Raw genomic sequence first — 12,714 nt, forward strand, 5'->3', positions numbered from 1 at the left:
ATGGTATTTTGTAAATCTTGAGGAAGTAAGCCAAATAAGAGCAGAAGACAGGTACTAATGAGACAGGTGTGAGAAAGGGCAGCGTAGTGGTAAGGGGGAGTGGAACAGGAAAAGGACAGATGAGCTCCTTCCTCCCTCATCCTCAGAGTTCAGCATCACAATGGGTGAACAATTCTTCTACCAACCTTGCGATAACCATCAATCCAAATGTTTCCATTCTCTTTAAAAATATAAACTTCAGAGTTCCCGTTGTGGCTCAGCAGTAATGAACCTGGCTGGTGTCCATGAGGATGCGGGTTTGATCCTTGGCCTCACTCAATGGTTAAAGATCCAGCATTGCTGTGAGCTGCGGTGTAGGTTGCAGATTGCAGATGCAGCTCTGTTCTGGTCTTGCTGAGGCTGTGGCGTAGGCTGGAAGCTGCAGCTCTGATTCCACCCCTAGCCTGGGAACCTCCGTATGCCGTAGGTACGGCCCTCAAGAGCAAAATAAGCAAACAAATAAATGAATAAATAAAACCAGCTATCATACTGCAATTGCAAGTACGGAACTAATGACATGGTTCTCCATCAGGCAGATGTGTTCCTACTCTGCACAGCTGAAAATGTACAAATTCTAAAGACTGACTTTTACTTCCTGTTCCTTATACGCAGGGATCCACAAGTGTGGTCCTAGCAACATGAGACAGAGGGAGCAAACGCAAAGCCAGTCTGGGCAGCACCCACTGGTGACCCACAGGTCCTGCTCATGGCTCTACACCACTGGGGCGTCTGTGCTTATGAAGCAACGGCTGACTGATAGAACCTACCTCTAGTCATACGATTTTTTCTTTCCCATCTCCCTGACTCCCTCCAGCCAAGTTCAACAATACCCTGAATCCCATTCATCATTCCCTTGCGTTCTTTCTTATAGGATTTGTTAGATCCGTTTCTGTCCTAAGTATATGTTTTTTACTTTTTAAATTTATGGCAACACCCATTATATATAATCGTTTGAGAATGACTTCTTACACTTAATGTTCTATTGTCAAAATGCATCTACCCTGTTGCACGTGGCTGTAGTTGGTTTGTTCTGACGACCCCGGAAACAGTTCAATCTGTGCACATGCCACTTTACACATTCACGGGTCTTCAGATCTAAACACTGAGCATATTTCCAAGGTTTGTCACTGTCCACAGCGCTATTATCAATATTCTTTTGCATGACTTTCATTGTCAGTGGTATGAAAAGGTATGTACTAGCAGCCAAACTGCTACATAATGGGCTATATTTATGTTCAACTTTAAGAAATAATGACAAACTGTTGGCCAAAGTGACTGAGCCAATTTAACCTCCACCAGTAACAGTAAGAAAGCCTGGGCACCCACATCTTCTCCAACATTTAATGTCGTTAAGACTTTCTAATTTGTGGCCAACTGAATGCGTATAAAATCGTCTCATTGTGTGTGGTCCTGAAAAGTAGTTTTCTGAACACTCATGAGTTGAACATCTCCTTGTATTTTCATAGGCCTAAGGTATTTTCTGTGAAATGCTGTTTTTTTTTTTTTTGCAGATTTTTCCATCGGGCTGTTTTTGCCTTTTTAAATCAACTAGAGCAGTTCTGATATATTCTATACACGAATCCCTTGTTGCCTGTGGGTTTTATATAGGCCTTTAACAAACGCAAAGCAAACAATATTTTATGTAAAAGTCAAAATTTTTTGTGTCTTTTAGGAAATCATTCCATGCTACCATGTTGAAAGATATTTACCTACAGTTTACTAAAAATTTTAGTAAAGTTTACTTTCAGTTTTAAGTTTTATTTTCACCCTTTAGGAGCTAAGTTCACTTGGCATCAATTATTTGTATTTGATGTGATGTGGGGATGAAATACCACTCTACCCATAAAGACAAGCACTTTTTTCCTAGCCCGACACACTGAACAATGCTCCCCACTCCCCTCCAATGGGACAAGCCTCCCCTGCCTTTTGTTGAAGTGCACGGTTTACTCACTTCATCCCTGCTCCAGGTTCTCCGCCTTGTAATTGTTAAGTGATCAGGAGGCTCTGTTGGTTGAGGTCTTGGATCGCTAGACCGACAGTTGTTTCCTTCGGGTGTTTTAGAATGAACTAATGGAGGGATCTTTCGGAAGTTGAGGCTTTCATCAAAAACACGGTCAACTAACTAATAGGACAAAAGCAAACTTTTGTGAGAATAGAATACTCTGGAAAAGTACAGATACTGGCATTATAGTTTTTATGATTAGACAGAAGTTATTCCATTCTTAGGTAGTAAGAGAAGCATGATTATCTTCAATAAACCAATTACTCTCTTTCAATAAGCACTTCGAGGGTGTCCGTTTTATAAAATAGATGTTCATCTACATAGATTTTATTTTCAAAATCTAAAACATGTGACTATGTTAAATTTGATTGATTCTTCCATGGATTAGGTTTCCCCCGAATGGAAAACAAATGGTAAGCAGAAAAAGCTGAGCCATGTAGATGGACAAGGAGTTCCTTTTACTCACATTGCTTTACCAGTGTAAAATAATGTTTCTTTTTCTTTTAGTTTCCTATCTTATTTTTTTTTTCTCCCCAAATCCAGGTGCTAAATTTCTTCACAGATACATAAATTACAAATTATAATTGAGTTTACAAAAGAAAAAATTTTAATTTACAAAGAAGTATTTTGGTCTTAGATAAAACTTTCTCAATGCTACAGAAATGACATATTCCAGTACAAATGATATACTGCCATCTACAGTGCAAATTATATACATACTATACAAATTAACTCAGGTTTACTGAAGAAGGAATACACTCTAGTACAATAATAAGAAATAAAGAAAAAAAGGAAAAAAAAGTCTACTCAATGAAATGTTTGAAAAATTTTACTGGGTCTGAGTGAATGTTTAATCATGTTAGGTAAAATTTAGTTAGACAGCTAAGAAAATAGTATCGTCATCATTTAAAATGAATGTACCAGAAGAATTGTGTATGTCTTGCCACCAAGAAAATTCTTTTATTTTTCACCAATAAGGATGATTTTTATATATATTTACAATCGATCAATGTGGTAACAAAACTCTACACAGATTAATGAAACATCATTTACCAAATTAGACAACACATGAAAGGGAAAAAACAACCAAAAAACCATTAAAGAACAAGATTATAAATGTGACAAAAAGCAACTGAAGAAAATATTATTAGCACAGTTTACAGAATTAAATGTGTCGAAAAGGCTAACCACTTTTGGCTACTATTGAAAACAATATTTTATCAAATTAAGTACTCAGACTCAATCATCAGCGTTAGAGGCTGGCATATGTTTTCTGTAAATGGCCAAGACAATAAATATTTTAGGCTCTGCAGCCAACCGGTGTCTTTCCAACTACTTAATTCGGACACTGTAGCACCAAACAACCAGATGATAATTAAACAAGTTAGTGTGGCTCTGTCCTAACTAACTCTTAAGTCATTCTTTCAAAATGCCAGTCTTTTATTCGTATCTCTGCACCAAGTCAAGAGAGCCCACGTGGCCAGAGTACCATGGTTTTTATATTAAATGTTAAAGGCACCTCCGGAATGTCTGCTGCACATGGTGCTCTGAGGCTGGAAAGCAGGAGACTCCGGTTTGGGAAGGAAAATAGTCTACAAATGCTAATTTACATTCCAGAGTTCACAAGAACGCTTCAAAACTGAATATATGAGAGAGAGAGTGCACGTATGTGTACTTCAATTTCTGAAGCATTTTTGCCTACGTATACATATGTGTAAATCCATCAACAGAATGAAAACAGTGAAAATTGAAGAATTTTTCTCTTTCTTTGCTACTAGAGATAACTCCTAGTTAAGAAGCTATGAAAATACCTGTTCGACTGAAGTATTTTTGTAGGCAAGGTTGATAGGACCTTTATACAGTTATTTACCAGTTTGAGTTTCTTTTCAGACACCATTGACCTCCACAGTTTACAACGTTTCCTTTTTGCTTTCTTTTTCTTTTGTTTTTTTGGCATGCCTATAGCATGCAGAAGTTCCCAGGCCAGGGATCCAAGCCACACCACACAGCAGTGACCACGCTGGTTCCTTAACTGCTGGGCCACCAAGGAACTCCACCAAGTGTTTCAATACTTTTCTAGCTTTGTATTAAATAGTAGACCAAATGTTAGCCTTTACAAGTTTGGTTGGAAAAACATAAGAGAAATGTGTTAAAGCAAAGTTGGAAAATGCAGAGCTTCATGCCAACAGGGAGGGGGGACAAAACTAAAATAAACTAAGCAAAAAGCTAAAAGCAAAAGAAATAAAGAAAAGAAAGAACCTTATGCATTTCTCCATGAAGATCTCCTACCTCTTCTCTAGTGTCTATGGCAGAGCCAGGGGTGGTGGCGGCAGTGCTTACTGTGGTACTAGGGGCAGTGCCTGAGGAAGTCACTGAATCTATCTCTCCTGCTACATCGTTGATTTCCCGAGCAATGAGAGCAAGATCTTGGCTGATCCTGGCAATGATTTCAGAAAAGAAGTTTAATCCTTTCAAATGACAGGTCTAGAAACAATCACTTTTGATAGAATCAGTTACATAAGTTGCACATCTACTTCAACATTTGTACCCCAAACTTAAGATTTTTTGGAAATGCTAGTAACAGTTGGATATTCATAGTCTTAAGCTTTAATTCTCGAAATGAATGAAACTAAATTCCACATCCTCCACACATTGTCGCTTTGGAAAAATAAATGGGTTAAACACCTGAAGTCGTGATATGTCTACAAAATCTTTAAAATACACCTTTAGTATTAATGACTAGCATTACTATATTCCAGGAGTTCTTAAACTTGGGGGTGGTGAACAGAATTCAAGGAGTCTGTGACCTTGAATGAGAAAAGCAATCACAACTATATTTCCACTAACCTTCTAATTGAAACTTAGCATTTCTTTCAATTATAAATCCAAGCAAGCGACAACAGTGGTCTTAGCAATACCGGTGATTTTCGTCAGCAAAAGAAATCACATTATAGCTGCTGCAAGTACCTCAAAACATTGTCATCACTACCTTGAAATTACTGCAGTCCTTAAACCCACAGCAATAACCTTCCATTCAGTATGTTAACAAAGGACCATCTATGACCATATCACTTTAAAAATACTTTGGTAACTATTTCAAAATAACTGCATTTCTGTGTCATTCTAAGTATTTTCTGTTTATGCATCTAGAAATGTTCTCTGAGACGAGCTCCCTAAGCCTCCCCAGACGGCCCAATGGGTGTATGTTAACAAAGAGGTGAGGAACTCTGAGAGCGTGGCGCTTTATGCTACACGCCATACATGCTCCACGGTACACAATGTCACTGCAACATCACAAGGCAGAGGTAGAGCTTGTGAGGCAGAACTTATCTGATGGTGCGTAAAGACACATTTTCAGAGAAAGTTTCTGGCTTGCTCGTGACCACACACAACTTAAAAGTAGCTAAGACAGGGCCTGCTCCCAGGTTTAGAGCTCATTTCCATAAACCATTTATCTGTATTTTCGGCCACATGGACTGAAAGACTAAGTAACTGTTTCCAGTGATAACTGAAAGTTATCAAAGTTATATATTCACTGCACATGATCTCAATTTGGCTGCTTCCACAGTGATGATTTTGGAATGACAGAATATTCATAATAGTGACTGTATAAGCTTCTTAACTTTAAAATCTGAAGTACAAAGGAGCATTCTTTTTTTTTTTTTTTTAGGGCCACACCTGCAGCACATGGAAGTTCCCAGGCTAGGGGTCAAATCGGAGCTGTAGCTACCGGCCTACGTCACAGCCACAGCAAAGCCGGATCCAAGCTGCATCTGCAACTACGTCAAGGCAACACTGGATCCTTAACACATCGAGTGAGGCCAGGGATCAAACCCGCAACCTCATAGATACCAGCTAGGTCCGTAACCCATTGTGCCACAATGGGGACTCCCTAAAGAAGTATTCTTTAACTTAGGAAAAATGTGAGCTTGAAAGACTTTCAAGGAACATAATAATTACATTAAAAACTTCACAGATTTAAAAAGATAAGCTAAGTAAAAGCTTACGGCCCAACAGAAGCAATTTGTGGTCGATTCCTTTTTATTTACCAATAAATATTTACCGATCCAGGCACTGTGCCAGGCCTTAAGGGTTTCAATGGTAAATAAGCAGACAGGGTCCTTGGCCTCGGAAGCTTAGAATTATATTCTAATATAATCAAACCAGTATTTACCATTATATTATAATCAAAACCACCACAAAGAAGCTTTATATTCATCAACTCTAGTTCACAACCATCTTGTAAGAGAGTTATTATTTGTTTTATTTTGTAGATGAGGAAAACCAGCCTCAAGAGAGGTTGTGTGACCACTTTTTGGTTAAGGTCACACATAATATGGGGCATAATCAGATCTTTTCATATGTCATGCTATGTATATTATCATTCCACATGTAATTTTAAATAACTTATTAAATTAAAAAAATTATAGTTGATTTACAATGTTCTGCCAATTTATGCTATATCTCAAAGCTACCCACTTGTGTGTGTGTGTGTGTATTCCTTTTCTTATATTATCTTCCATCGAGGTCTCTCCCAAGAGATTAGATATAGTTCCCTGTGCTAAACAATAGGACCTCAATGCTTATCTAATCTAAAAAATAAAATAAAAAACTTGTTAACTGTTGATGCAATTCTTTTGAGAAGGGGTTTAAACTGTTTCCTTTGATAAAATATTCAACTCTTGCAATTTCCTGAAATAAATGAACTAGAATGAGAAACAGAATAACCAAGTTTAATGAGATAAAAAAATACACAAGCATTTAATGACCTATTTTTAAAGTTTTTTTATGCAGACAGCTGTGCATTGCAGCTTGTGCTATCTGTAGAAAGCAGTATGAATTAATTAGAAAAAACACCAACAACCGCAACTGCAACATCTTAGGTGGGAAAAATGGGACTAAAAAGAACTCTTCCTGTAGACACCATGCACACTGTTCACTTAGGAGGCACCCACAAAGTCTTGTTTTTAATTTGTGAGTACACTGTGCATTCACCAGCTGTTTCTTTGCATGGTGATTCCCATCTTCAGGTGGACTCTGACATAAACCATGAACTTAATGTCAATCTGTTCTGCTTAAAAATCTTAGGACCTACTGAAATCAGTATTAGGAATTCTAAAAGACACATAAAATTATGGAGGAAAAAAACCCCAAAGTTATGAGTATCTTCAAGTAGAAATATTTTACAACTCAATATAGAGTATGGATATATTCATGTGGTTAAATTTAAGCTTACAAATCAATTCTGTAATACTTCTAGATGATACTTCTTAGAATACTTTATAATAATGTATGTCTTTATCTCTCTTGTATTCTGTGTTTTTTATCCAAGCGTATAACGCCCATTCTTATTATCAAATCTCAACCTCTATAAAGTCTGCTGAAGGAAGGGAAATTCTAAAATGACACGAACTTTTTATCTGGAATTTTGCTTCCATCTGCTTCCTCTGCAATACCAACAGAACCTCAAGCCTTCTAATTAGAAAACCTAATGGATACCTTTCACATTTAACTTCATTCTCCTCATTCCAAACTATGGATGAGATAACAGTCCTCAAGGAAGGAAAGACAGAGGAAGGGTTAAGTTCTATAACACCTGCACTAGTTGTCTACCTTAGCGTCAGAACCAATAATGTAATTTCAAAAATTCTGTAGAAAGAAATATCCATTACTTGTAAAAAGGTGGGTTAACAAGAAGGACATACTTTATGAAGTTATGATTTTCTCAGGTAAATTCTCTCAGTGATGCCCCCTTTCTTACTTAAATCAATTAAAGATTATTTGTTACTGTAGGATTAAATACAGGGCAAATATATTAATAATAGCTTTGGGTATAATGGAAGTTTAAAAGAAATACTGAAAATGAGAGTCCTTGTTGAAAGGCAGGTCCTCTAAACATGCAATATTTGCAAGCGTGACCTAACATTAACACTCGTTTAGGTTTTAAATTAACTATGAAAGAAATATTCCTGCTTCATCTTTTAAATAGCGTATTAAGTTTCTAAAGTTTTTATATGTACTCAGAGTTCCAAAGGATATATATATAAACCATGAGCATGAGATTTTTTTTTTTTTTTTTTTTGGTCTTTTTAGTGGTGTACCCGTGGCATATGGAAATTTCCAGGCTAGGGGTCAAAACAGGAGCTGCAGTTGCCAGCCTGTGCCACAGTCACAGCAACACTAGATTTGAGCCACATCTGCAACCTACACTGCAGCTCCTGGCAATGCCAGATCCTTAACCCATTGAGCAGGGCTGGGGATTGAACCCACATCCTCATGGATACTAGCCAGGTTTGTTACCGCTGAGCTGCATCGGGAACTCTGAGATTGCTTTTGGTATTACTGGGAAAAAGGAACTGATGAGCTACTAAAGAAGTATACATGCTAGCTTTAGAATTCTAATATTGACGCTAATGACAGCATACCAAACCTTCTGTAAGTTTACTAATGGATAAGAGATTATAACTATATGTAGTGTTTAGGAAAGAATTTAGATGACAGAAGTGATGAAATATAAAATTAGTTTAAGAAGTGACATTAAGAATCATTCCAGAAAAGCTGAAGTTGAGCCTGACACCATTATAAAGAATCAAAAATAGGCTAGTTCTCAAGAAGCATAAGGATTAACTGATGCATTTGACCAAAGTAAAGACTACAGGGAAGGGTCACGAAAGCTTCCTACTGACAAGGAGAGAGCTTCCTCTTCTTCTGGGGGAAACTATCAGCTATATTTATTATGTGCTAGTGACATTGTGATGCAATGTTTACCAACAATTTTCACGAAAGAATTATGGCAATGCATATCTCTTGTGAGCATCCAATGAAAGCATGGGGAAGTGGGGGAAATAGGTAATCTGACACCCAAAAGTCTGGCTTAGGGTAGGAGAGTGATGAATTGAAATTAGAGGCTTCTCTTGGGTAGGTGGAGCTTTAATGACTTGAGTAGCCAGAGAAATTTAATGACTGGTCAAAACAGAGGAGGAGTAAAGTACATGGAATCTAATTCTAGCCACCGAAGTAGGTAGGGATTTAATTTATTTTTTTTTAAGGTACTTCCCATTATTTTCAACAAAACTAAGTCCAAATGGGAGCAGCTCCACACATTAGTTGTATTTAGTGAAATGCAAGCTTAAAGCTAGGCTTATGAATATGCTTCAAATAAACCGAACGAGTGGTGAAAAGGAAACAGTAGGCAGATAACCATGAAGGTCTTGGCCCACTGCTGGCCTTCAAGAAACATCTCCTAAAGGAATGAGAAAAAAAATTAACTAGAACCCTCTTGGAAAAAATTTAACACTACAGTGGTAGGTATAATAACGAATCTAAAACAATGAAATATCTTTATGCGTCTTCCGATTTGAGGGAGAATTATATAATCTTACAGTATAATTTTTAGGTAAGTGCACTGTATTTAGCAATCTATAAAGGTAGTGTCGTAGCTCTCTTTGCCCTAACATTCATGAAAGTATAATCTAAGAAATTCCTAAGGGGAGGAAATCCGTATCTTTGTTATAACAGAGAAACTGAGACAGGAGCTACCAAAAGCACATGCAGCAGGGGTACCTAGAAAAAAGTCCTCTTCAATTGAAAGACTGACTATATTACATTTTGCTTATAGCCTTTATATTCCAGATATTCCTTATTTTTGTGCTTTAAGTTTATTTTATTTTATTTTTTTTGTCTTTTTGCCATTTCTTAGGCTCCTCCCGCAGCATATGGAGGTTCCCAGGCTAGGGGTCTAATCGGAACTGTAGCTGCCAGCCTACGCCAGAGCCACAGCAACACGGGATCCGAGCCGCGTCTGCGAGCTACACCACAGCTCATGGCAACGCCGGATCCTTAACCCACTGAGCGAGGCCAGGGATCCAACCCGCAACCTCATGGTTCCTAGTCAGCTTCGTTAACCACTGCGCCATGACGGGAACTCCAAGTGCTTTAAGTTTAAATGCAGGTAAATAATTACTATGCACAGATTTACAAAGTGCTGGTTAAGTGACAGAGCTCTAAAGTCTAAGCAAAAAAGAATATGACAAAGCGTAAGACATTTTGCAGTAAATTAAAATCACTATTACGCTTTTCAAAACAGTGTCTTCACCTATTGCTTTTCAAAAAGTACTGCTCTCAGCATGTGAGTTTTCTTTTTGTTTGTGTTTTTAGCATATGAGTTTTCTTAAGTAGCCAATTTTAAAAAAGACTGCGTATTTCTCACATTCTGTTTAGTTTGTGATCCACGGTTAACTTAAAAATAAATTTCCTTCTTTTAAGCAAACTTATCAACATCCTATAGAAACATTAAATACCAACATTAACTTTCTTACATTCAATACTTTCCTCCTTCTTGCCTTTTTACATTTTTTAATAAACAAAAGCAAGAAAACTTTCTCTTGCTTTGAGATATATGGCTTAAAAATATACCTTGAAAAATTAAAATCTGAAAGGCAAGTTTTATTAGCACAATGCTACTAGAGAACTGCAGGAAAAGGGCACAAAATCATTCGAGATTAAATAGCCTCGCTTTAGAGTACTAATATAGATAATAAAATACACAGAGACAAGGGTAATAAAATGCCCATATTAACACAACAGAACCAAGTGAAAATGTAACAGTCCCTTTGCACTTTCCCCTTCGTATAATAGTTCCTTTCTATTTAGGGGCAGGGAGGTGGGTCTGGCCCAGAAGATGTCTGCTGTTCCAGTTTAGGGTAATGAGCTTGAAAGGGGAACCTCCTAAGAAGAAGCAGGACGCTCTCTAGTTCCCTGAGGTACCCCTTGAGCTCTATGGGAAAGGGAAAAAATAATGAGACAAGAGCAAGGCCTGCTGTGGCAGCTGTGCTCACAAGAAAAAAAAAAATCAGTGGCAAGATGTTCTCACCACAGGAGTTCTGTGGGCCCATATAATTCACGGCACATGTATGCCCTTACTCTGACCACGACTGGCTTATGGTGCTTCAATAATTACCATTATAAAAACGTTTCTTTATACAGTAAAACAACAACGTTTAGCACAATGAGTTTAGAAGGGCATGTTCTATAAGAATTGAAAGCAATTAAAAGCAATCACAAATGATTAGCCATTGAAGACAAAAAAAAACTAAACATTATATTAAACTAATGAGCCAGAAAAAAACAATGCACAGAAGTCCACAGGGTAAAGAAAAAAAAAAAAAAACCAAAACACCATTAAATCATCATAAAAGTTTACTTTTTAAAAAAAGCATTTATGGACTATTATATATAAATTCTGCAATCAATGCTACCAGGCATAAAACTTGAAGATTAGTGTCTTAAACTAAAGGCAGAAATAATTTTAGTATGTACACAATGAATGTGTGGCATACCGCAGTAAAATTTAATACCTTGTAGACTTGAAAAACCTTATAATTCAACTACCACATCGCATCTATTTGAGTAGAGCCTCTCTTTAATGTTCAACTACAATGTTATCAATTAAAAAATCACATCTGCAGCATGAATTTTACTTTTTATTTTATAATCTTAAGGTGATTATAAACATTTATTTAATATTCAAAGTAATACTTCCATTTAATTATTAAAGGACTGCCCCCACTGTACCTAATGTACGCATAACAGTACGAGTAATGATCTGCCTACGCTAATTCCCCCCAGAAAACATCTATTGGAAGGTTAAAAAAAGTAATCAGAAAGCTGCACAATTCTCAGTTATGTGGAGCAGATACTCACTGCCTTTCAAAAATTATACTAACTCATCAGCATCTCTACTGGAAATGAGAAAGGGGAAGGTTACCGAAATAAATTACTTCTACGATATGTAACTAGCAATGGCCCTTGCAATACAAAATGGAAAAAAAAGGGTGAAGAGTAAAACTATTGACAAAATTACGTTCAGAGTTATCTGTGGATTTCATTCTTGGTCTATCAGTACAAATCAAATCAAAACTAAACTTGTTATCAAGCTGGAACACTGACAAATAATTTCAGCTCTTAGCGATAACCCACTAAAACCAACCTGGCAATTTCTTCTCGATGAGCAGTCCAATCCCGGATGTAGTCTTCCTGTTCTTTAATCCGGTGCTTGAACGAAGAACTCGTAGGCATTGCTGACCCAGAGCTCTGCAGCCGAGTCGTTTTCAGGGCTGGAGAAGTACGTAGACGGGTATGTTTAGGGGAATTACGGTTTGATCCAAATTCATCTTCTGAGGTGGAAGCATAATCAGTAGGAAAGCGCCTCCATCTTGAATTTACTAAATTAGTTTAATTATTAAAAAAAGAATTATTATGTTATCTTTTAAAAGAGTTAAAATAAAAATCATGATTTGCAAAAACACCATGAGAGCACACACAGCACAATTTTCAATAACTGACATACACACACCTCACAAAAACCATAAGTCTACTACCCCTTAAAGATAGAAACATTGTACGCTGGTGAATCAAAAACAATGAATAATTAAAGACAATCAAAAGAGCATGTTTTATGTAGTATGGTGAATAAACATTCAGATGAAGAATTCACTAAAGACAAACACCTAAGCAAGCTCTATTCATAAATGTTTAACTCGGGTACTATTTAATTGCAAATACTTCCTATTTTAAGTGACGATATGGATTTTTAATGACAATAACAACAACAACAGCAAAAAAAAAAAAAAATAAGGGAAAAGATTTCCTCATGCCACATGGACTTTCAACAT

General features: G+C 36.9%; 1 protein-coding gene across 31 annotated transcripts in view; it reads right to left on the reverse strand.

The window, feature by feature from the left end:
- The window catches only part of CEP170 (centrosomal protein 170), a 122,734-nt gene that overhangs the window by 10,274 nt on the left and 99,746 nt on the right, over positions 1-12,714 (reverse strand). For 7 of the 31 annotated variants that reach the window (XM_021064166.1, XM_021064161.1, XM_021064157.1 and 4 more), the window contains 3 exons: positions 12,030-12,264; positions 4,301-4,478; positions 1,991-2,161 (listed from right to left, as the gene is read on the reverse strand). In XM_021064166.1, coding sequence (XP_020919825.1) covers positions 1,991-2,161; positions 4,301-4,478; positions 12,030-12,264 — 584 coding nt within the window. The remainder of the gene's footprint in view (positions 1-1,990; positions 2,162-4,300; positions 4,479-12,029; positions 12,265-12,714) is intronic. The other 24 variants (XM_021064150.1, XM_021064162.1, XM_021064167.1 and 21 more) reach the window with 5 other exon arrangements.

The sequence above is a fragment of the Sus scrofa genome, chromosome 10 (assembly GCF_000003025.6).
Source record: "Sus scrofa isolate TJ Tabasco breed Duroc chromosome 10, Sscrofa11.1, whole genome shotgun sequence".
Classification (NCBI taxonomy): Eukaryota; Metazoa; Chordata; class Mammalia; order Artiodactyla; family Suidae; genus Sus; species Sus scrofa.